This window comes from Poecilia reticulata, linkage group LG10, assembly GCF_000633615.1.
Source record: "Poecilia reticulata strain Guanapo linkage group LG10, Guppy_female_1.0+MT, whole genome shotgun sequence".
Lineage (NCBI taxonomy): Eukaryota > Metazoa > Chordata > Actinopteri > Cyprinodontiformes > Poeciliidae > Poecilia > Poecilia reticulata.
The window spans coordinates 4,632,485-4,657,322 of record NC_024340.1 but is presented as its reverse complement, the minus strand read 5'-3'; the positions used below and the strand labels follow the sequence as shown (position 1 = coordinate 4,657,322).

The following is a 24,838-nucleotide window of genomic DNA, read 5'->3' as shown; positions in this document are numbered from 1 at the left end:
ATATTAATCATTTTTAAATTATTATCGAAGTTTTGGTTGAGAAACGTTTTATTTGATGGAGCAAGAATTTCAGTTAGCATCCATGTTTAGCTAGCTCAACCACAGAGCTAACGCTAAAGTCAACCTTATCCTTCGTAACTACGCACTTCTTAATGAACAAATAATTAAGTAGAACTAAAAGCAACCAAGAGAAATAAACGGTGACCAGTTTTTAACATTAGCTGCGTATTAGTTCGGACAACATGAGCTACTTTTTGGGAAGAGGTGACTATCCTACCTAAACACATTTATTCGAATTTAATTGAAGATTTTTAACGAATCAAAATGTATTCTCATTCGTCAGGTTATATGTTTATAGTCGTTGGTGAAATAATTGTTATACAAGCTTCAGAAAGAATCAAAACCAGCTAATTTAGCCACAATGCTAATGCTAGCGTCAAACTTACTAGCAACTTGAGCTTCCTCATCCTGAAGGGGATCGCAGATTGGGAGCCGCGACACCAAATGACGTAATTATACGTCATGCTGATGTGTGCAGAAAAATAACGTTTTTGTGGATTTGATCTAAATCCAGTTATCTATTTGTGCCACGAGGTGCCACAGCATACTATAAGAAGCATAAATAATTTGCTTTCTACACTAAGATGAATTCGTAATACTGCAAAATCTTTACTATGTAAATCTTTCTAACAGCAGCAAACATTACCTTCCTGCTCTACATGCATTTTTATTTACACTCGTGAGAAATGAATCACCAGGCAAGATATTTATTGCCATTGTCCTTAAAGTGGTGAAATTGCGGATCATATGTAGTTTGCAGCTTCAAAAATTTATATTTTCTCTTCTACTTTCCCACCACCAAAATACAACCATAGAAGAACTACCAAAACGTAATCGCATTTACGTTTATTAATCAGCTCCTCAGAATCATACAGAGAGCTTGAAACAATTGCTGCATCTTTTAGTGTTGGCAGCTGACCAGAAATTAAAATAAAATAATAGGGGTGTATCGATGCATGTCTGACGCCGCTGGTGTGAGCAGAGAGATTTTGCTATGGTTGTCGTTAGCATATTTTGTAGAAGCTTATTAATATCTCACTCTTTTTATTTGTATTAATGTTTAAGATTAAGGACAAAGTAGATTACTTAACAACAGTGTCTCGTACCATCAATGTTTGTCTGGCTGCAAAGTCATTGGCAATAAAAAAGGGACTTGTCTGCTTCTGTAAAACTTTGTGCAAATTACTCTGAAATCTGTCAAACTATATTATTAAGATAGCTTCTGTATCGATCCAGCTAAGCTTTTTAAGTTGCAAATGTATATTAAGAAAGATGTTAAATTGAGAAATTTTCAGCACAAATTGTTATCCTGGTTTATTGTTCCCATGTTTTGTACTTGCATTTGATAAATAAAATAGAAATTGATCAATGTTTTCCATTGTTTTTAATTTAAGGTTCATGTAAAAGAGGATTGGTGGAACCTAAAAAAATTCCTTTTAGAGAATATAAAATCTAAAAACATTAGTAGAATTTTGTTAAGTAAATTTTAAAAACTGTTTTTTTTTTTTTTTCTTTTAGCTGATGCAGGACGGAGGTTTCTTGGGGTTAAGGACCAAAGCTGCACATAAATAGCTAAAACCCTCCATAAAACATGAACTACCTATTTCAATAGTTCACTATGCTTTAATATGTACAATGGAAACTGTCTTAGCACAACTGCAGTAGCCATTTTTCTACTTTTGAGGGTTCAGCCAATTAGGACCAAGGAAAACAAATGGCACTCCTGGATTGGCTGTTTTACAAGCACCAGCCAATAGCGTGCCATCTAGCATTGTGCCTGGGTATTTCAGCTTCCCCAGCTGCATTTTGTTTGACTATGGTAAAGTAAATATCTGTGAATAGGTTTCCACAAGTAATTTGGAGTCACGTTCCAGAGAAAAATCCAAGAATAGTGAATGTCGGACCGCCACTGTACATCATTCTTTTATCAAGAAATGGTTGAAAAGTAATACACATATTTTATTTCCTGAATTCTCACAATTTCTTTTACCAGTGTAACATGAAACCTCAGGGAACAACCTGGTAATTCACACATAATAACTTTAATCAGCATTGTAACCCAATAAAGTGAGCTTTCTTTTTTAGCGAGAATAATTACTATAGCCATGTATAATCTTTGCAAAAAAATGTAACAGATCTTCTATTGATTAACAATACTGACACTTATGAACAACATAATTTTCAGTTGAGCACTTTTTTTTTTCAGTGTGAAAGCACTGGCTATGTACATTCTTGATTTTAGTATACACACTCATACAAACTACAGTTGGAGCACACCAGAGGTGGAAACCACAGCAGGTTTCTTCTCTAAAGGGGAGTGCCAGAGTCAACAAGGCCTCTCTTACACAATATGTAAACGGTAGTATATCCGAGGTAAACCAGTGGGGGGAACTCAAATGGCAACCGGAGAGCTCGTGATGGGAGTCATGAAGAGGATCGTTCACTGGCCACCCTTAAGTCTTCCATCTTTGTAGTTCAGTGGTTTTTAAACACGGTCCCAAATGATTGAACAGTGTTGAAACAGTAAATGGCAGATTGTCAGTCCATCAGTCAGTCAGTCCGTCCGTAAGTCAGGATACAAAAAGCAAAGCCACAGCCAAACCACACCGCTTGTGCCACTGTTAGAAATCGGAGAAACTGGACGATAATAATAAAATACCATCATTTTGTCACAATTAAAGGCATTTGGAAGTTTGTTTTTTTCCCCTCCCCCCATTCTCTCTTCTTGTTCTCCGTAGTTATCGTCTTCTTTTTTGTTTTTCAGTAAAGTATAGAAACAGTAGAACAAATCAGAGCAGAGTAGAAACAGGCAGTCTTTGGTGGGATGGGGGGCTGTTTGTGTGTCTCTGTTACCTGCCCCCCACCTCGCTAAGTGTCATAAAGTGGATGTTGGAGGGGCAGTCGGACAGCTCCGGCTGCTGCTCTATAGGCAGGGAGTAGTAGCCGTCGTAACCCTGAACGCGGCCGCCGGACAGCAGCTGCTGCTTCTCCGCCTCGCTCCACGACCGGCTCCCAACGTCCCCCAAATCCAACCGCTTCCTCTCCTTCTCCCAAGCGCCCTCCACCGCCCTCTTCCTCGCCTCCTCCCTCACCCGCGCCCTCTCCTCCTCCTCCGTTCCGCCGTAGCGCACGCACAGGCACAGCGGCCCCTGCTGGAGGGTGATGTCGGCGAAGCGTCGAGTCCTGCCGTTCACCGTGGCGCTCATTTGGGACACGCTCACGTTGACGCCGCTCTCCAGGATGCGTCCCCCAACGCCCAGCCCCAGGGCGAGGTCCTCCTCGATGGGACGGGACTGCAGGAAGTGGTGCGTGTCGCAGCCGTGCACGGTGAAGCTCAGCCCGGTGAGGTGGACGGCGCTGTTCAGGATGGCCGCCACCCGCCGGCTGTCCTCGCTGGCCACTCCGATGACTTCCGCGCTCACCCGACCATGCGACACCGCAAAGCGGATGTTGGGGCCGAGAATGAAGGGTCGGGAGCCGAAGGGCGGAGGACGAGACGGCCGGTGGCAAGCTGAGCCCACGGGCTCGGAGACCAGAGGTAACCTCTCCAGGGAGATGAAGCTCCTCAGCTGCCGCCGCAGTTCGCACTGGATTCCCAACACCATCTGGGGAAAAAATAGAACATTTATATTGTGCAGCTGGRATTAATTTTTGCGATTTGTGTTTATTGTAGCTGCCTTTATATGTAGAAAACATTGCTAATTCAAACGTTGCTAATAATGAAGTATGCACACGACCGTAGAAGTGGTTTAAGAGGTCAGACTGATGTGACACTGTAACATCTGTCATCAGCTACGTTCACTGCAGCTAAATCCAATGTTTTTTTTGCCCTTACGTGACTCGTATCTGATGTTTTTATGACGGTCTGAACAACACAAATCGGGTTTTTACAATTACGACCCAGGTCACTTGGATATGTGGTCCAAAATTCTAAATCCTGTCTGTACGGCCAAGTTGCATTTACCCGACCTGAAAGTCATAGATACTCGACAAAGTCACCATTCTGCGTCCTGATTGATGAAAGCGGGAACAAAAACACCAAACATGGTGGATGATAATGAGGATTAAGTTGGTAATGTGCTTACTCCGTTTGAACAACAACTTTAAAATCGCAAGATAAGCACCACATTAGCATCCACATTTACTTCAGCAATTACTTCAGCAAACACTGAGCACGCTCACTGCGCGTCTCGTGACTGCGTTACGTTACGGCATTATGTTAAGAGGCCGCAAAAGAAACGGCCACGCAAAAGAAAATCAGATTTCACAAAAAATTGCAGTTGAGCATCAAGACCTGCAGCGTGAACGTAGCTATAGACATGAAGGAGTCCTCATGAATGTTTACAACAGTTATCATTAAACATCATTCAGGAAATAATGACACTTTAAATGCAAATTTGATACTTTTTCAATTAAGTCCTTCCTTGGCTCTGGTGGCCTTTATTTGACAGTGAACAACTGTCAAATAAAGTAGGTTGTGAGAAAAGGGAGCGATGTGGCAAATATCAACGTGACTCGAATATGTGAAAATGCGAGGAGGACTGAGGCCTCCGTAAATGGGTCGCACACTTTACCCGCCTCAACGTTGACACTTTTAATGCATTCACCAAATGACACTTACTTTAATGTTAGTATTGGGCACACCCCTTCAACTAAAGTGTTACCGTTTAATCCTGCAATGACCTGAAAATATGGTCGCAAAACAGCAAAAACCCTGAATAAAACCAAACGGTCACTTTGCAAAAGACACAAAACAAAGATTTGTAAAGAAGAGGCTGCCAATAAACTCTAAAATTAAATCAAAACCACAAACTAATCATTTCAGTCTTCAAAGTGAATGACTTATTATTGACTTTTGGGTGATTTAAGCTTTTATTGTCAATTAGAAAAATAACTCTAAGTCCAGGAAATGACACACAATCAGCAGCCAATTAGTTTCTCTGTGCATCTGCGGAGGACTTTGGCCTCCACTTACAAGCTGTCTCAAAATGTTAAATGAATTAGATTGATGAGTAATTATGGGAGAAAATGAATCGGGAACATGAATGCTTGGCATAGAAAGAAATAACTGGCAAGAATTTTATTTGCTCAACTCAACTAATTGCTTATTAATTTCACTTTTTTTTTTGTCATGCTTCAAAAGTCTGTATTATTTTAGTTTTCTGTCATGGCAAAAGTTTAATCTATACAGCCAATCAGTTAAGCTAGAAAAGTTGGTAACACTTTATTTGAAGGGGTGTGCATGAGACTGACATGACACTGTCATAAACATGTCATAACACCTGTCATGAACATGAACGAGTCTTTATGAATGTTAATGACAGTTGTCATGAAGTGTCATTCGGTAAATAATGACACTTTTAATTCAAAGTTGCTCTAAAAGTTGCATTAAAAGTCTATTAAAAATGCCAACTTCGCATTAAATTATCATAATTTACAAAATCATGCAAAGTTGGCATTTTTAATGGACTTTTAATGCAACTTTTAGAGCAACTTTGCGTTAAAAGTGTCATTATTCACCGAATGACACTTCATGACAACAGTCAAACATTCATAAAGACTCGTTCATGTTCATGACAGGTGTTATGTCATGTTTATGACAGTGTCATGTCAGTCTTATGCACACCCCTTCATTTTCACAGCATTATTTGGAGTACATCTCTTAACATGGAACTTCTGCTCAGTTTGAGTTTTGCCCATTTGAGTCGGGAAAACTGTCTGGACGAGTTCTGCTTGAATAAAGCAATGTCAGGCAAACCACAGATTCTCATTTGGACTGAGTTGTTTTCTTTAGCTCTGCCAATTGAAGGCAGTGAAACTTATTCCCTGTAAGTGCTCAAGTATGTCTTTGGCATTAGTGCAAATGACTGTTGTCATGCAAAAAGGTCAACTTGCTGTCCTCTAATCAGTAAATAGTATCATTTATTGATGCTTTAAATTTCGGGGTATTATTAGCCTTGCAGGTCACCAAAATCCCAGAGGATTTCTGCACCTGTTTTAAGGAGTTGCAACCCAAGGCACGAGCATCTGTAGCTGTGACACAAAGGGAGTCCGGAAAGTATCGATCCTATGGTTTCATGAAAAACAACCAAGAAAAGCCAGTGAATGCTTTTCTCAAGGCCTTAAGTGAGGCGCATAAAGAGGGTGAATAAAATATTAAATGTTCAAGCAGATAGTCTGTTAATGTTTATTTGTAAATGTCCTAATTTTCTACTTTGAAACCAACAACCCATTTCAAGCATGACTGCTCAGAGGATGCCTCCTCGGACCGGAGCCCATCCTAGCCTGGTCGAAATTTTAATTGCCTCCTCCACGACTCTGGAAAAGTTGTGCTATGTTGAATAAAATGTTTTGGAGATAATTAATAAATGCAACGGAAGAATATAGAAAAGTTGAAGGTGGGTGCCTACATTCAATAAGATATATTTTAGCTTTAAAGCTAGTTAAGACGTCACAACTGTCATGACATGTTAACAGCTCAATCTCTATGGAGCATAGAAAATATTTCATTATAATAATTGTCGGTGATGCCTCAACCAATTTGGCCAGCAAGGTTAGAAGCTGAGGCAGAGATATTATATGATCACAAACATGATTGATGGAAAAGATGGTTTGGACTTCCTCCTTCTCTCTCTGCTCTTTGGTCCTGCTTCCGCATCCTTTTCAAATCCACTGGGATCTGAGATCATAGCTCCGGCATTATTTGGGCATTTGAGATGCTAATCAGACAAGTTGTTGCCATGGTTACGCATCATAGCAACTGTCTGAAAGTAGAAAAAAGTAAGAGCAAAAATCCTCCCAGCTGCAATAAAATGGAATAATTGTCCAAAAACAAGTGACGCCTCAACCAAAATAACAATGAAACAAAAAAGAACAAATTTCAGAACGAACGTAGCCGAGCTTTTCCAACATGCCGCCGTCATGAACGGTGAAATTTAGCAGTCAAACAGTGCAAAGAGAGAAGAGCCTATAGATGATCTACCACTTTCTGTCAGAGAAATGTCACATTCAGGAGAAAGTTATGCACATAATAAGTAGTTGAGGATGCAAATGGACATGTTTTATATACACTGCACTGCTTTGGTTCTGCAATTTAAGCTACGTCATCTGAAAGCACACAGTGCAGTGATGTCGACTTATATGATGCAAAAGTGAAGCTGATTTGCATCTTTTCTGGGGGAGGGATAATGCCAAAGGTGGCTTTCAGACATCAAGATTTGTATTTTTTATTTCCAAACAATGCACCGGCCCGTTAATGAGTGTTTTTGTGAAGGCAGGAAATTCTCACCTTGCTGGAGTCCCAGTCCTGCGTCTTTGTCTGGGTCTTCATCAGTTCATATGTTTGTTCCATTCTGCTCACTTCAGGCTTTGGGAAACCCGGGACAACATTATGAAGCTGGAAGCCAAACAGCTGCAGCCACCTACCAATGTCTGGACACACGCACGCACGCACGCACGCACGCACGCACCCACGCATACACACACACACACGCACACGCGCACACACACAAATACAGAAACAGAAAATTGCATTCAGGGAAAGACTTCAAATGTACTGTGTACACTGCGAAGCAAACAAAAAGTCATAAGGCCGGTTAAAGCAACACCTTGCACAGGAAATCACACAATCTATGAGCATAATGCGAGGCAGAGACGAGTCGCTCAGACACATACAGATTCCATCTGCTACAAACAATCCTGCTGCAGGAATACGTGACAGGCCGAATGAATGTTCCATTAACCAGAAGGACAAACGCCCCCCCATACCCCCCCACCTGCATCCTGTATTCATCTTCTGCTCTCTCATTTCATCTCTTTCCCTCACCCGAGCTTCTATTTCATCTCTCGGGGGGCAATAGTGCTGTGTTGACAGTCGCAGAGAAGAAAACACCGCTAGACCGTGTTAAAAAACAATGCGATCAGAGGCGCGACTATCCTTCGCTGTCACATCTCCTTTCTGCGACATGCAGTTCACCTGTGGTTAGCTGTGCAGGCCCTGTTCGCTCACTCTTCGTGGCAGATGTTTCTCTTACATGAGGAGGGTGTGAGGGTAGGTGTCATCTGCTCACAACTCCCGCTATCTGTCTGTCTGTCAGGTTCTCGTTCGGGTACGGCAAGAGCGTGCAAAAACCCACCTGTTGTGAATTGCGTCACCTCCTCCACCCTCCCGACCGGGCAGTTGCTGTTGAAGGCGTACAGGTTGAACGGTTTGGGCTCCCTGCTCAGCTCGCCCCACAGCTCGTGGTTCGGTGAAGTCCATCGACCGGCCAGGGTGTCGTAATCCCGCCTGCCGAGGTGGACCAGCCGCGTGAACGGATCGTACAATCCCCCGTGGAAGCCGATGGTGAGCTGGAAGTCAGGGTTGGTGTCCTGATAGACCTCCCCATAGGGGGTGTAGAGGATCTCTTTGACCAGTCGACCCTTGCTGGAGAACACCGCCCTGGGGCTCCCCACGCTGTCGCAGGCGACGTAGAACTCCTCCCCGCTGCTCAGCTCCATCGCGATGAGGTGGCCCTGGAGGTCGTAGTACAGCGAGGCGATCAGGTTGCTGCTGTGGTTGTACAGGTGGCTCACCCTGGTGGGGTGCGACAGGTCGGCGTAGAAGAACTGCAGCTGCTCGCCCTCGCTGTTCTTCGTGGCTACGCGGCGTCCCAGGCCGTCGTAGCGGTACCAGACGGTGCGCTCCGTCGCCCGATTGAAGACGCGGGTCAGCAGGCCGTTGGAGTTGTAATCGAACAGGTCGTTGGCTCGTTGGCGGAGGAAGCCGTCGTCGTCCACGCTGTACTGCAGCTCCCCGAGGTGTGTGATCCGGTCCCTCTGGTCGTACCGCAGCGGCGTCAGCCTTGGGAAACAAAGATCCGTTACTTCGGACAGCGGCTGGCAACATCCTTTAGAACTATTTCACATTTTGTCCTGTTACAGCGACACACTTTGCATGTGATTTTCAGATTTTTTTAATGTGTTGGCACGGAGAAGTGAAAGGATGTTTTATGAATAAAATCTGAAAAGAGTGGCCTCCTCTTCCTTAGCAGAAGTTATATTGATCTGATCTGACATTTAAAATGATTTTCTCGATAGTCGGGTCAGGCTCAGACGAGAATGCACGATATAAAGTTCTGTTAATCAACTTTTTATAGTCCAAATAGAGAAGCAGATAATTTTTCCTGTTGAGGTAATAAACAAAGCTCTATCCTGCTCTGCTCCGATCAGTCGCACATCCAAGCTGATTAGCACGCTAAACAAAAGCTAAAAATGGGTCAAAGTTGCACTGTTTACATAAATGGTGGTCTCAAAATGAAAGTAGTAAAATCTTAATTAAAATAATACGTCCTGCCTACTTTGGTTCCCGCCTTTAATCAAAGTTAACTAGTCAGATCAGATCTGGACACAAGGCCCATGGGTTGGGTTGGATTTTTTATTTATTTTTTTTTTTTTTACGTTAAATGTTAAATCAGTTTTTTACTCAGATGCCCCCAAATAAAATCCTCTGCAACCAATTACCTCCACTACTCACATTATTACTAAAAAGAGTTCAATATAATCTCAGTAAACATGCAATCTACAAATCTGGTCTTCATAAGAGCGTGGCAGAAAGATGCCATTGTTGAAAAGAAGCTGTTAGAGGTTAATTTTGCTGTTTGCTACAAACCATGCAGAGCACCTGGAAAACATGGAAGCAGGCGCTCTGCTCAGATGAGAGCATAATGAAACTTTCTGGCCTAAATGAAAAACATTATGTGTGGGATCCAAAATGCCGTTCAGCTATTATTCCAAAGTGAAACATGGCAGTGTGGCTTTTCTTAAGCTTGTTAAGGGAAGCTGATCAGTACTTAAGATTTGAAACTGGGACAGAGGTTCAAATTTAGCAGGACGGTGACCCTAAAACATGCAGCCAGAGCTTCAGTTAGATTGGCCCTGCCAAAACCCAGAGCTAAATTCAGTTGAGAGTACGTGAAAATGTGAGGACTGGTGTTCACAGACGCTTCTGATCCGGTGTGACTGAGATTGAGTGGTTTTACAAAGAGAAACGGGCAAAATGTCAGTCACCAATATTGCAAGGCTGGTAGAGACATTCCCCAAAAGACCCGCTGCAATTTGGATTCAATAAAGTATCGAGTCTGGACCTGAAAAAACACACATTTGTCTCACTTTCTAGATCTTTTCTTGTTATAAGAACAGTTAAAAGTATCCCCTTCCTTCCAATTGGCTTTTATATTTGTGAAAGTTCTTAATTTAAGTAAGCATTAACGTTTACCGTTGTCTGTGGAACAATGCGGGTGACGTAGATTTAAAACAGTGAAACTTTTATGTAACACACAGCGAGCTGCAGATATCGACGTACCGAGAGCTCGTTCCATGACTGAGCAGGTTGATGTTCCCGTTGAGGTCGTAGCCGTAGCGCCACTGAGGACGCTCGTTCACCGAGGCGCTTTGCAGTTGGCTGTCTGCGTCGTACTCGTAGGTGTACCGGGTCACGTTGCTGTCCACGCCGACTCTGATGTCACAGGTGGTGATGCGCCCTGCCGAGTCGTACTGAATGGTCATCCAGTAGGCGATGGACTTCAGGATCTCGTACTGGACCTCGACCACCTGGCCGTAGGAGTTGAACACCTTGGTGTGCTTCATCAAATGGGTGGTGATGACCTAGGAGAAGCACAAACAGGACACAGTAAGCAAAAGATTTTAATGAAACTTTTTTCCCCCTTTTTTTTTATTTCCGAGAAAAATGTCTCAGAAATAAAAAAAAAGGCTCTTAAAGGCTTCATTGCCTCCACAAGACCTCAGTTGTTTTTTTTCAGCAGCCATGTCTTAACCCTCCCGCTGTCTTAGCTTCAAGAGAAGCGCGGCTCGTTGTTCAGACCGTCAGTTCACGAAACCACACAAACAAAACTAATGTTTGTTCAAAATTTAGCAACAAAAAACATCCTTTCATTTAAAAGCCGATGGTTGTTACTTTAGTTGTGGTGCTTCTGAATTAGGGTAAGGATGTCCTTTATTATCCTGATCATCTTTTTGAACTTTGATATCAGTCAAAGTCTTTAATTGCATCCTGTACATGTAATGACTAGCATAAATACACACTTGCAGGTTTCTCTTTTTATTCTCAGCCTGTGTTTGGGGCCATGTGCTTTGTGTTTGTGTCTCAGCTGGGGGAAGCAGATGGGGTTCCTTCCTCAATCCGTTTTGGTTAGAAAGCTCTGTTTAGGACAGTTTACTATCTCCATGGTTACCCACTGCAAACACGTTTTTTTTTAGGAGGTTTCATAACAATCCTGATTTGGACCATGTTCAGTTCACACAGTAATACAAATAAACATTTTCATGTATTTTATAAATAAAGGTGAAAGATCGACACGAAGGGCTATATGACTGAAATGTGGAAGGAAATGATTTTTGTTTTTTTGTTGTTTTTTTCAAACGCTTTTTCGAGAAACGTTGCACTACAGTTACAGATATAAATCCTTTGAGTATTCTTTCTTCCATATTTGAACATATTTTGAAAACAGCCCAAGCTCAGTCAGACTGAACTGAGATTGTCTCTGACGGCATTTATTTAAGTCATGACAAATATTTTTAGCTATATTTAGATCTGGACCATTCTAAAACATGAATATGCTCTGGCCCAAACCGTCCCATTGTGTTTCTGGTTGAATGTTTAGAGGCCATCGCCCTCTTGGAAGGTGAATCTCAACAATTGTCTTAAATCCTCTAATATGTTTCTGTCCAGAACCACAATGAGTCTTCGCTTGGCCTGTTGCTCAAAGTTCAGACCCAATTCTTGATGAATTTGAAGATGTGTAAAACTCTTCTCATTTTCAGATGGTGAATTGAACAGAACTCTGTCGGATGTTGATTTAAACTCTGACCTGCACAGTGTTTTCCTTTTTCCTACATCTTCAGTTTTTAATCATATGACTTCAGATGGAAATTCACTTTTTATTAAGAGGTATTAGTGCGCCTGGGGGCATACGCTTTTCAAGCTTTTATTTGTCAAAAAAACAAAACATTTTACAACCATTTTGTGTTAGTCTACCACATAAAATCCCAATAAAATCCACTGATGTTAATCAATATCTTGCCCGGCGAAGCTTGAACAGCAGCAAAATCCAGTCAATAGTGTCATACCTGGTTGAGGTCATAGAAGATGACGCTGAACTTGCCAAACTGCTCCACCCGCCCAGAAACATCCACGTAGCGGTACAAATCGATGGGCAGAGGGGTTTCATTGATGACGGCCTGCATGCTGGTGACTCTGAAGTTGTTGTAGCTGTAGTCAAATCTGGCATTGACCAAGCCTTCCTCGCTGAAACGGAAGATTTGCCGACTTGTCAGGGGGCCTTTAAAAAAAAAAAACCAAAAAAAAAAAAAAACGCATTAGAAGATGAAAGAGAGGAACGCATCCCATGCGTCTGAGCGCAGAGCATTTAGAGCCGCTTCTCACACTGCCGAATTAATTTAAATCAAAAGCTAATTCGCCGTCGTTAACAGACACAGTTCAAACCGTTCGATCTCAACTATGTCCACGCTGCTATGGCATTTCCAGTGGTGACCTTTAATATGAGGAGATAATGAAATCCAAAGACAATAGCGCTGATGAGCCAATGTGCTCCTTAATGTCAGGACATCAGCATTAACAACACCATCCTTCACCTCTGCTGCCTGGCCGCGCCAACTCATCCTGCTTCGGAGTTGGAGTTGGGGTGTTTGGTGGGGCCTGTTAATGAAACACCATTATGCAGCTATTCGAGATGACTCTGATTGCAGCTGAAATGACTAAGTGTCTCGCTTTGGAGCCCGCTGGATAGCTGGATCAGTGTTACGTCGTCTATTTTTATTTTTCCGTGGAATGTTGATTCGGAACCTCGGCTAATAGGGAGGAGGCGCAGGAGAGCGAACTGAAGCCCCCGGGAGGCTGACAGTCTGTTCGTCTCTAGCTGTCACTTCTCAGAAATGTCACTTTTTCATTTTTTTTTTATTTCAGTGCCTTTACTCCCTTTGCCTGCTTCTCTTCTTTACACTTTTAGGGTTCCTTACTTTTCCTTGTCTCCTCTCAAGGGACAATTACCGCTATCTCTTCCCCTCTCTAAGGCTCCGTTTGTTCTGCTGAAATGAGATCAGTTAAAGGAAAGGTGAGAGTCTATTCACGGGGAGGGCAAAGCGATAAACACACACGCACGCACGCACGCACGCACGCACGCACGCACGCACGCACGCACGCACGCACAGCTGCAGATTAGTGACACCTGAACGTGGCTCACCAATCACAAAGGAACGGGAAGTGGACCGGCATGAGAAATGGGAGCGTTCTCAATGACCCTGGACAGAGTCTGGAAGTTAAAGGAACTGCTGAGCTGTGTCAACAACGACAGCATCTATCTGCTGCCGACAGCTGAGGCTCCTGATGACGGACCGGATACAACCTCATGGTTACTGCTGCGCCCTTCTAACTGGGATCTGTATTTGGTTTGGGTCTATTGGCTCTTCAAAGGGTTTTCGGTTCCCCGTGCAAATCGACACCCGTTGCTATTCAGAGCCGGGCAATAACCAGAACCAATGTTGAGCTGGCATATATTTAGACATAGACGGGGCAGAGTTGGTTTGCAGATGAGGAAGAGGCGACGCAGCTCATGGGCCTGGGGGTGGTCTTGTATTCAAAGCTGTGGTAGACCACAGTCTCTTCCACTTGAACTTGCTCGGCTCGATTCACACTTCTAACTGTGGCTGCCTCAGTCTCAGATGAAATAGCGCTGTGTCTGACTCAAAGCCAGACTAGAGAGTTTGAGATCTATGATGAAATCTGGTTTCCCCCGCTCTCTGTACAGAGGTCATTTGCTCAAAAACGGATTTTGATTTAAACTGTGAATATTAGGCAAAGATAAGTTTGGCTAACAGAGAAGCAGCTTTAAAACGACGGCTACGGTTACAGAGTAGAAATATGTCCTGAAACTGAGCGCCACAGACGCTGACATAGGACAAAACCGGGTCACTTGACTCAGAGCCACAGTGGACTGAAAGCCCAGGATTGAACCCTTAATCTGAAGTTCAATATTTATATAAGAAAATATATAAATATATGATTTTTCAATCCCACTGGATCAAAAATGACTCTGCTTTTATTTGTTTATGTCTCTCGTTGCTTCTTGTAATTTTATTGTGTAATTTAAGACAATGTGTGATTTTAATTTTGTTCATTTTTAGGTTGGTTTTAACAACTGTCAAAGTGATTACAGTACTGATGAAAATGAGCTTATTTTAGCCAACTTCGGAACAATGACATTATCTGATTTTGATTAATTATGTGATTAATATTTTAAGAAAAATATTTTAGCATTTTTTTATACATATGGTTTTGCTTTATGGTCAAGTGCTGCTGAAACAAGTGAAGTGAGACGGACGCTGCTGTAGAAAATCTGACTAGTCTGTAGATAAGTTTCTGTACAGGTTAACCAATCAGATGACAGGGTTTATTTAGTGAGATACAGCAGCTGTTTCACCAATTTATGATTAACTTTAGCACAGGAAGCACAAAAGTAGTTAAAAAGCTCTCTATATATTTGACACAAATATTGGTTAGATGCCAGTGAGTCATATATTAATATCTTTACAATGTTTTGAGGACATATTTGTATTTATCATTTATTTATTTAATTGGACTGTTAGCTTCAATGGCAGGAATGGCATCTGAAATCTGTTGTGCACTGCAAAGACAAAATCTTACAAAGTATTTTTTGTCTAGTTTTTAGTGTAAATATCTTAGTACACTTGAAATAAGACAAAACTAGCTTACAACTAACTTTTCAGCAAGACACAGGAGTTTGTTTTAAGTAAATAATTCCTTAATATTGATGAAAAAGTATTAACTCCACTGACAGACTATTTCACTTATAATACGGGAAAAATGTCTCGTTAATAAGTGAAAATATTCTGTCAGTGAAACCAGTATTTTTCATAGCTATTAAGGAATTATTGACTCAAAACAAGCTCATTTTTCTTGCTGAAAAGTTAGTTATAAGTTAGTTTTGTCTTATTTCTAAGCTGCTTACAGTAGAAGCTGGACCAAAAATACCTACTACGATTTTATGTTTTTGAAGTGTAAAGGAGAATATTTGTGTATCAGTTTATGACCATAAACTCAAGGGACAGTGATCCAATGCAGTCCATCTCTGCGCTTAAACCTTATTGAGATGCTGTGGCTTTACATTAAACACACTCTTTTAACTTGAAAACACCTCAAAATTTGCAACAAAAAGTGGATTGGGGTAGTTTGAACAGCCTGACATTTTTATTTACTTGGCTTCTGTTTGTCAGAAGGATGAAAATGTGACAAATAAGGAACAACGGAAGACATTTTGGCAGCGTACCCGTCTGTCTGTATCGTATGGAGCTTATGAAGCCGTCGTGGGTGAGGTGAATGGTCTTGACGGTGCCGGAGGCGTCGTCGTAGGTGAAGGTCACCAGGGTGGAGTCATACACCACCTCTGAGAGCCTCGCTGCTGGTGTATACCTTTATACAAAACACAACAAAAAAAAGGAAAACAAGCAGAAGTGGAAAAAGAAGTATTACACTCGAGCTCAACACAATGCATTTCATTTTCAATTTTAGCAGCTGTGCTACGTGGAATAAATAATCCAAAAATCCCTCGGGGCCGTTGAGGAAGAGGCTGCATCGTTCTTCAACGTTTCATCAGAATCAGGAGCACTTACTGCCGCAGTCGTGGCGTTTTAGGTCTCGGAAACGGCACCGTTCATAACGCCGCTCTCACGCGGTCCGAAGAGTGTCGGGAATATACAACACGCCCGGATAAGATTAGTGGTGTCTGGCTCAGTACGGCACTCAGGAGCAATCATAAGCGGGAACTGACCTCGAACCCGTCTCCCTGGTTCGTTCATTCGGTGTCATTAGTAAGGACAGCAGGTTGTGTGTGCTACTTTTTAAGATTAGCCTTTAACTACAGCACTCCCACTGAGGCAATCTCTTTTATGTGTTGTTTTTTTTTTTTTTTTACACAAGCAGTGATTGTGCCAAAGTAGAGTAGAGTGATAAGCCCCGCGTTGCCGTGGGGAACCGTACCTGTAGATGACGCTGCGGCCCGTCCCCAGGTACTGGGTCCTCCGCAGGCGCCCGTCCAGCGTGTAGTCCTGCATGAACGAGGCCTGGCTTTCCGGAGGGGTGTAGATGTTCCTGTAGTAGCCGACAGACAGCAGCGACTGCAGGGCGTGCTTCACCATGCTGGGCATCGTCACGGCAACCAGGCGGTCCGTTTGGTCGTAATCAAAGATGTAGCGCCGCTGGCTGTGCAGGAGCAGCATGATGGACTGCGGGAACACACAGAGGAGGACAGAGAAGGAGCTCTGAGTGGCTTCATGGAGGTTTTGTCAAGTTTATATTTTTTACTTTGACCCTGTTCTGTTGGAGAAACCCTCATTTATTTATTTATACAAGTTTTGGCAGCCTACGGTGCTTTGCAAAAGTAAACCTTGGATCTGTTCAAGTCAAGTCGAGTTTCTTTGTATGGAAGATTTCAGGAAGAAAGCAGTTCAAAGAACTTCACACTATAAAAACAATATAAAAACAATACAGTAACCAAATAGGAAATGAATAATAAACAATACAAATTTGTCAAATGTCATCATCAAAATCAACAAGCAAATTGTACATAAAATATACTCATCAATGTTCCATTTTCTATTTATATGTGTTTTTTTTTAGCCTTGATTTAATTGAATTCAGTATTTCAGCATCTTTGCAGTTTTCTAGAAGTTCGTTCCAGATTAGTGGAGCGTAGAAGCTGAATGCTGCTTCTCCACGTTTGGTTCTGTTTCTTCATATCTTGGAACACTGCAACTGAATGCTTAAGCTTATTTTATCGAGATTTTATGTAGGAATATTTATTTATTTAATACTAAAGTAGAAGAAAAAGTTTCACATGTTTGTTACCAGTTAAAATCTGAAAAGTTTGGTAAGTATTGCCCAGTATTTAACTTCCTTTGTCTCCTCATCAACTATCTGACCAACTCTCCTGTCTCTGCTGATGAAAAGCATCCCCGCAGCATGATGCAGCCACTTCCATGTTTCACTGTGGGCTTGTGGAATTAGGGTGACGTGTGTTAAGTTTCCTAATGTGTTTTATGTTTGGGACTGGTTTACGTGGCTTTCCAGCACACATAACTAAGCGTACATTTGACAAATTTCATTACATTTTGGTCTCATTAGAGCAAAACATCTTCTTTGCAGTGACTTTAAATCAGATTTAGCTTTTTCGGATCTCTTACTATTTATTATCCATGTCTTGTTAGTTTTTCAGATGTCTCAAACTCTTTGTATTATCAAACCAATATTCCCTGACATGTTCAAAGATTAGAAAACCATTTTTTGTGAAACTATGCTTTAAGCTTCCCCACAACTTCACACCTTAAATTTTTTTTTGTGTGTAATTAAAGATGTACTTACACGCAGGTTGACAGTCCATCATTATTTACAAAACATTTTCTTTCCTTTTTTGCCTTTTAGTCGCTAACCATCCCATCCCAACGCGATATATTGATGTTTGTTTGCTTAACGTGTGAAAACATGAAAAAGTTCTTGAAAAACGTTCTCTGCTTCGTTCAGCCCTCAGAAAGAAGCAGCTATCGGTTTCAGCTGCAACGTAGACTCTGCGTTTAACTCTGACTAAACTATTCTGCTAGGTTTTTTTAAGCACAACGGATCAATCCGTCTCATTTAATGCATTTCGTGTTGCATCAGATCATCTGTCAAAGCACCGCAGTGTTTACTGTAAAAGCCCCTTTCAGAAAACTGCTGTTTTATTTTCACAACTCTGCAACAAGAAAAAAAAAAAAAGATCCTGTCAATCTGCTCAAAACCCACTTGGGTTCTGTTATGTGTCACAAAGAACATTCTTGGTGATTTTCATGCTCTCAGAGGCTTGTAGCTGTTATCCAGATTTATAGACAGAGCAGATTTCAAAGATTAAAAAAGCAAAAAAAAAGGATAGACATGAAAAAAGCAGGGAATCTAAAAGAATAACTTTAAGCAGACGGTGAAGGAGGAAGAGGTGTTGCAGATCAGCTTACATGCTTTCAATTTCCAACATTTGTTTCCCGCAACAGAAGTGGTTTTCATCTGGTAAACACTGGTTTCACTTTCAGGTGAACGACCAGGTTTGCATCATGTGTTAGACAACTTTAAGAGACACTGGCTGCCTTTAGAAGAGAGGAAATACAGGCTGGTTCTGTTGCAACATTTCCTCACTCTGTCTGCATATGTGTAGCTCCAGATCTTGCCGTTGACCCAGGCCCTGGACACCACCCGGTCATTCTCGTACTCCATGCGCTCGGACCACTCTCCGCGGTGGATGGCCGACAGCAGCCCGCCGGCCGAGTAGCTGATGTTCACCTCGGTGTACTTGCTGCTGGGCGACCAGACGACGGGCCGGCCCAGCGGGTCGTACTGGATGTGCAGGGTGAACTTCCTGTGGTCGTCGTAGATCTTCCCCACCCGGGTGTTCTGGTCGAAGTCTATGGAAAGCAGGTTCCTGTTGTGAGCCTGAAAAGAACAACAGAATAAAACTTTTTTCTTTTTTTCTTTACTTATAATCATCATAAACTCTGAATGAGGAAGCAGGCTTATTAAATAAAAAAAATTAAAAATAAAATAGCTGGCTTGTCTGAGACAAGCAAAGCTCAAATAAATTAATTGTGACATTTGGAGCAAATCCAGACTGCATAATAACAGTAGTAATAAATTACCTCGCGAATAAGAGGAAAAAAGTCCTGAGGATTGCAAATTAATTAGCAGCCGTAAGATAAGATGTCAGCTTCTAATAAAATATTCTGACTATGCAATGTGCTTTCTGCTGCAAAACGGGGGAGGCGTCGCTGTTGATGGATGCGTTTGGGAAGCCAGGATCGAGTCATTTAACCCGTCGGCACCCACACCCACCGAGTTCAGACTCAGTTCGTCCAGCGGGTTGTGCAACGTGAAGTTGAAGAGCTGCTCGCACCGCTGAACAGCAGACAGAGAGAGAGAGCGAGAGAGGGGACAATCCCTCCCTGTTTGTAAAGGAAATGGAAATGACAAAGTGTTGAAACAAAGAAGATTTACAAGAGCAGCGGAGTGAATTAGAATATCTCTGCAAAGTTAGATGATTTCAACAATTCGGTTGAATAGGTGACACTTATACGTGGACTTATTGTAACCACAGAGGAATACGTTTTAATGATTTTTTTTGTTTGTTTAGCTGTTTGTGTCTTAGAGTGAACGAAAATCCAAAATTCACTTAGTCAGAGAATTTATTTTAGAAGGATTTAAAACATGGATTTTTAACATGGAAATCATACTGAAAAAGTCAAAGCAGGAAGAGCTCAAAGGGTTTAAGGTGGATTGCTGCACTTACTTTTGATTCATTACAACTCAATGGTCCAACGCCAGATGACGCGACTTCCCAAACGATTTCTGACTCTAGAAACGTCCCACTGGACCACAAGTAACATGGATTATGTCCTAATATAATCTGACTTCAGAATCTGGGACCCTGATTTCCAAATAAAATACAAAACTCACCTTATTATTTAAAAAAGAGGAATTCATTTTTCTCCTCATTTCAGCTAAAATGAGTCTAAAAATTGTAACAAATTTTAACATCTTTTCACGCCGATGTAACTTTGTCCTATCCAGCTGAAAACTAATTTGATTTGACAGATAAAATAATATTTAAGGACAAAACTGTTGTCTTGAAGTTCAATTGATCCCTTCACAGTCCAGAGGGCCAAATAAACAGAGTTGGATAGTAACTAACCACATTTACTCAGATTTATTTGAGTAACTTTTTTTTTTTTACATTCTTTTTTGTTGCTTTTTGACAGGTCAACCAGCCAACAAACATGAGAAAGAACAAGGCAAAAATGCAACATTACAGAAACAAATCCCAAAAACTCAAGAAGAAGAGAACAATAAAATGGGAAAGTAAGAATAAGAATAACTTACAAAGACTAGCTACGCTCCAACAAGAAGGAGAAAAAAACCCATACATACATATACACATAGCTACAAACACGTAGATATAGTTAACACCTCCAGCCTTACTCCTACCACACTCCTCACCACAGACCTTGTCTCATTGCAGACAAGAGAAACGATACTCATCCACGGTAGCTCACAACGCTCCTAATCCTTTCTCTCTCATCATTGATGTTGTAGAAGGTTCATGTAGGTTCATGTCCCACAGTTCTGCAAATATCCCTTCAACATGAAAATCAAGCTGTTCATAACCGGCTATTTCATTCATTTCTCCCATCCATTCACTAAATGGAATAACATGTTTTGCTCTCCAGTGTCTCAGGGCTGTTCTGCATCTGGTGATCAGTGCTAATCTACCCCCATCCCTCTGTTACCTAAAATACACAGAGAGGGATTAAATCTATCCTGAATGCTTTGTTGATAAGTACTATTACATTATCCAAAAGACTTTTTTTACTTTTCACTTTCAAACAACATTATGTTCCTCTGCACTTCCAACACAACTCAGAATCACAGAGCTTTAACGTTTCCTGTAGAGTCTATGTATGATTTTATGTGTAATTATTCAGGTCTGTGCATCTCCTGATGTCTTATGTCATGATCCTGTTATTTTTCCATTTCTCCATGGTTAACTCATTCTGCAGATCGTCATCCCGTGCTCTCTTCAGGTTTAGTGAGTGAAAATGTCTGATAAAAGTGTAACATTTCTAAGCCCCGCCCCTAACGCCATGATTACTCGGTGCTAGAGTTTGCAACTGTGTTTGAGGTAAAAGGGGAAGTTTTCTTTGCACTAATATTATACAACTTCTTAACTTCTGTAAATAGTTGTGCAAAAGACATAATCTCACTAATCCCTTGAGTAACTTTAAAAATAAATAAATAAATATTTTAAGGAGTATTTTTACTACACTGTAATTATTACTTTTACTTGGGTAATTTTAATATGAAGTATTTCTACTCTTACTTGAGTAAGATTTCTGGATTTTCTCCCCACTGAATGAAAAACAAACATGTTTTAACTAAAATTTAATCAGACAACCTGCAGGTCTTGTTCAAGTTTCCAGAGTTTTTTTTTTTTATGAAAGAAATTGATTTGGAAACAAATGATTTCTATTTATGTTTTGATACTTACATGAATTATTGTAATTTCCATTCTTAACATACCAATTTTTTTCACTTAACTCCATGTTGTGGTCAGTCTGGTTGAGTAATATTTCAATATTACATGATTGATAAATTGATCAGTCTCTCAGTACTTGATTAGACTTTTTACCAAATACTTTTTTACTCTTACTTGAGTAATTTCTTGGATGTCTACTTCTTACTTTTACTTGAGTAAACATCTGTTGAAGTGGCGCTGCTCTTACTGCCCATGAATGACTGCTGAGGGCTGGATTTGAGTTTGACACCTGTAGCTCAAACTATATGCAATGAATCTATAAAATCACATTTTGAAGTACTAAAAATTGCTAAAACATCTCTCAATTTATAACACCTGGACCCCGTTGAAACTTTTAATGGTTCAGGCTTCGTGCAGCAGGTCACTGTGAAGGAACAAACTTATTTTCTTGGTTTTGCTTGTTTACCCTGAGCCTGCGTTCGTAGGTGCTGTAGTTGGCCTTGCTCTGCTCTTTCCTCTGCCTCCACTCGATCAGGCTGGGGCCGTGGTCACCGGGCAGGCTGATGTTGCAGCGGCTGGCCGTGGGGCTGACTCCGCCCCCAGCGCCACCCGGCAGGAGGGGCTCCGTGCTCAGCGACAGCTCCATTCCGCTCGCCAGCACCACCAGAAACGACCCGTCGGAGCTGACTCTGTACGAGTTCTGGGCGTGATCTGATGGTGTCGGGGTAGTGAGGTGGAGGAGGGTGGGAGCAGTGCATTTTCCACGGGTGGGTCACACGTTCGCAGAGACAAACCACAGAAGCAAGCATGCAGTGACACAAACGAAAAGAAAGAAAAAAAAACGTGTGAGAAAAACATCAGTAGCTGAATAAGAAAAGAAGCCTTGAGAACAACAAATCTGCAAGATACAGACACTTCTGTAATGTGTGTTTTTCTTTTTTGTTTAAATTGATTGCTTAAATCACTTCGCCGAGTGCTTAGCACTTCACTGTATGAGCCACAGCAGCTTTGGAGAAATCTAATCTACTCAAAGGGAGGAGAGAAGGGAGAAAAGAGACAGATGGACAGATAATGAGAGACAGAGAATAATGAAAAAGAGGCAACGAACAGAGAAGAGAGAGGGAAGGAGGGAGGCAGCGTGCGGACGCCGTGGTGGTCGTAAAACATTTCCCAGAAACTCTTCTTTTAAATTCATCTCTATATTGTTGCGAGTCATATTTCACCCTGATCTTCACACGTGCTGCTATCGCTTTGCGTCACGGCTTTACTCGCCCCGAGAACACAATTAATTTAAAAACAAAAAAAGAGAAAGGAAAAATAATCATAAAACCTACACTTTTAACCCATCAAATTTAACGCAGATAATAAACAGTTCTGTCTATTCCCACTGCTACTGTATAAGAAAATAAATAAAAGAAATCCTTCTTCCCATATGGTTATTGTTGCCTCTGAGGCAGGTGGGAATAAAGGAACTGTGTATATCGGAGGGTCATTTTGACAGTTTTCCCCCCAGCAGCAGCTGAGTCACGTCGCCGCCGCGGCATGAGCGCGCACAAGCGAGCGATTGAATCTGCGAGCGCAGCCCCGCCCCGTCTCCGCAGTGCTGCTGTCATTGTGACAACCGCTAGAAAGCAATTAAAGGGCTGACATGAGAAGAAACTGCTCCCATGAGTGGCTCCTCCACTCCACTCTCATTTTTTCCTCCTCTCATCTCTGCCCTCTTTTTCTTTTTCCTTCTTTTTTTTTCCATCCCCGCCGCCGCCCCCAGCTGTTGTTAAGACATTTCACAAGTCAGTCGGAATCTGTCTCCCTCCTTCGCCATCAATGGAAGGAATGAATTCATTAATAGCCCTTTCTTCTTCTTCTTCTGATCGCCTCCTCCTCCCGCTGAAAACGCAAGGATGTCAGACTCAGAAGGGGAGTTTAATAAAGGGGAGGAAGAGGAGGTTTTCCAACAAGATGAGTCCAGATGAAGAGGAGGAATCTGAACTGATCCCACTGTGGATGTTTTCCTTTTAACATTTCTTTACATCCACAAACGTAAAAACGTTTTTACCAGGATTTAGTTCAGCAGATTCAGTACACCTGAGAGCAACTTTTCAATTTTTTCTTAATTGAAACTTTTGTACATTTTCTTTGCAGAATACCAGTCAGACTCGATGGAGAATATCGAGTTCTGCAACTAACTCAAAAAAAATCTGAAGGAAAACCTCCCCACAGCATGACGCTGGCGCCGCCATGTTTGCCCCACGGTGGCCGTAGTGTTTGTCTCTTTTGCCACACAGTTTCCCAGGTGGGCCAAAAGGTTCACTTCTGCCGTTTCCGCTCCAGGGTTTCAGCTCGCCACTATTCAAACGTGTGAAATTCTATGACTAACAGTTTCCCGTCAACAGATTTTGTCGCCGTGTCTTGAACCTTTATCTTGGCATCCTGTTGCACAGGATTTTATTTAACAAAAATGGACCTCATATTTTTTTATTTATAAAAACATTTAAAACCATGTTTCCTTTTCCTGTCATTTCATACTCGCTGTAAGCTCCACATTGTGTTGGTCCGTCATGTAGAACTGAATATTAGTACTTGTGGTTTAATTTTGATTCACATCACTTTAAATGAGTCTAAATCAACTCTCAGATTATTTTTCATCAAAAAAACTTATTTCAAGTCAACAATTCCTCTATATTGATGAAAAAGAACTCATCATAAGTGAAAGGATTTGTACTTTTTAATCAATATTAAGCTCTTATATTTTGCTGAAAAGTTACTTGAAAGTTAGTTTTGTTTTATTTTAATAAGATATTTTAATAAGATATTTGGACTATCTTATACCTGGTAAGATTTCATGTTTTTGCGGTGAACGTCAAAATTCGTCTAGATTTACGGTCATCATCCCCCTCTACATGTGTGTGCGTCTCATCTAAGGTTTTCTGTCCCCCTTTAGAAATGACTCAGAAACTTTATCAGTGCAGATCTGTGGCGAACATAAAGAGGCCAGAGGCACTTCGATCTTTCCTTCATGTCAAGCCTGTCAGCATGAAAGTTGCGATATGCCTCAAACCGCTTTAATTTTCACTTTATTTACATTTTTCCTTTTTTCTAAAAAAAAAAAAAAAAAAACGAAGAAAAAGAAAAAGAAGTGAACGTCTGGCTTCACCTTGCTTGAACGTGTAGATGGTGTCGCTCGCAGACAGGTTGGTGCTGGTGACAAAGTTCTCACGGTTGGAAGCTTCGACCTCAACTCGAGACCAGCGCTCCAGGTTGCCGTGGAAACCGCTCACCTCACCCGTGGGTAAGGTGATGTTAGTGACACGCCCCTCGCTGCTATACCTTAGAAAGGGAACACACACACACACACACACACACACACAAAATGCAGATAAGAGTCACTCTGGGTTTGTCATACACAAACTCCAACACACACACGCCCACGCGCGCACACACATACACACACCCTCTGTTTTCCCCTCCTTTTTATTGGCACAGAGTAGGTGTCAACTATGATTTATAAGTGTAATTACCCAGCTGTGGAGTTTGAGACAGAGACTGAGCTGCCAGTGGTGAATAATTCACACACATGTGGTTTAGTGTGTGCTCAATATGTACAGTACAAAGCAAAACAAATGCATGTGATCAAAATG

General features: G+C 41.6%; 1 protein-coding gene across 1 annotated transcript in view; it reads right to left on the bottom strand.

Moving 5' to 3' along the window:
* tenm1 (teneurin transmembrane protein 1) overlaps positions 1-24,838 on the bottom strand; it is a 320,904-nt gene that overhangs the window by 26,338 nt on the left and 269,728 nt on the right. The window contains exons 28-37 of the mRNA XM_017307003.1: positions 24,355-24,527; positions 21,667-21,911; positions 18,314-18,607; positions 16,133-16,377; positions 15,423-15,565; positions 12,187-12,398; positions 10,403-10,704; positions 8,196-8,902; positions 7,349-7,491; positions 447-3,665 (exon numbers count right to left, since the gene is read on the bottom strand). Of these exons, the coding sequence (XP_017162492.1) occupies positions 2,910-3,665; positions 7,349-7,491; positions 8,196-8,902; positions 10,403-10,704; positions 12,187-12,398; positions 15,423-15,565; positions 16,133-16,377; positions 18,314-18,607; positions 21,667-21,911; positions 24,355-24,527 (3,220 nt within the window). The 3' untranslated portion in view covers positions 447-2,909. The remainder of the gene's footprint in view (positions 1-446; positions 3,666-7,348; positions 7,492-8,195; positions 8,903-10,402; positions 10,705-12,186; positions 12,399-15,422; positions 15,566-16,132; positions 16,378-18,313; positions 18,608-21,666; positions 21,912-24,354; positions 24,528-24,838) is intronic.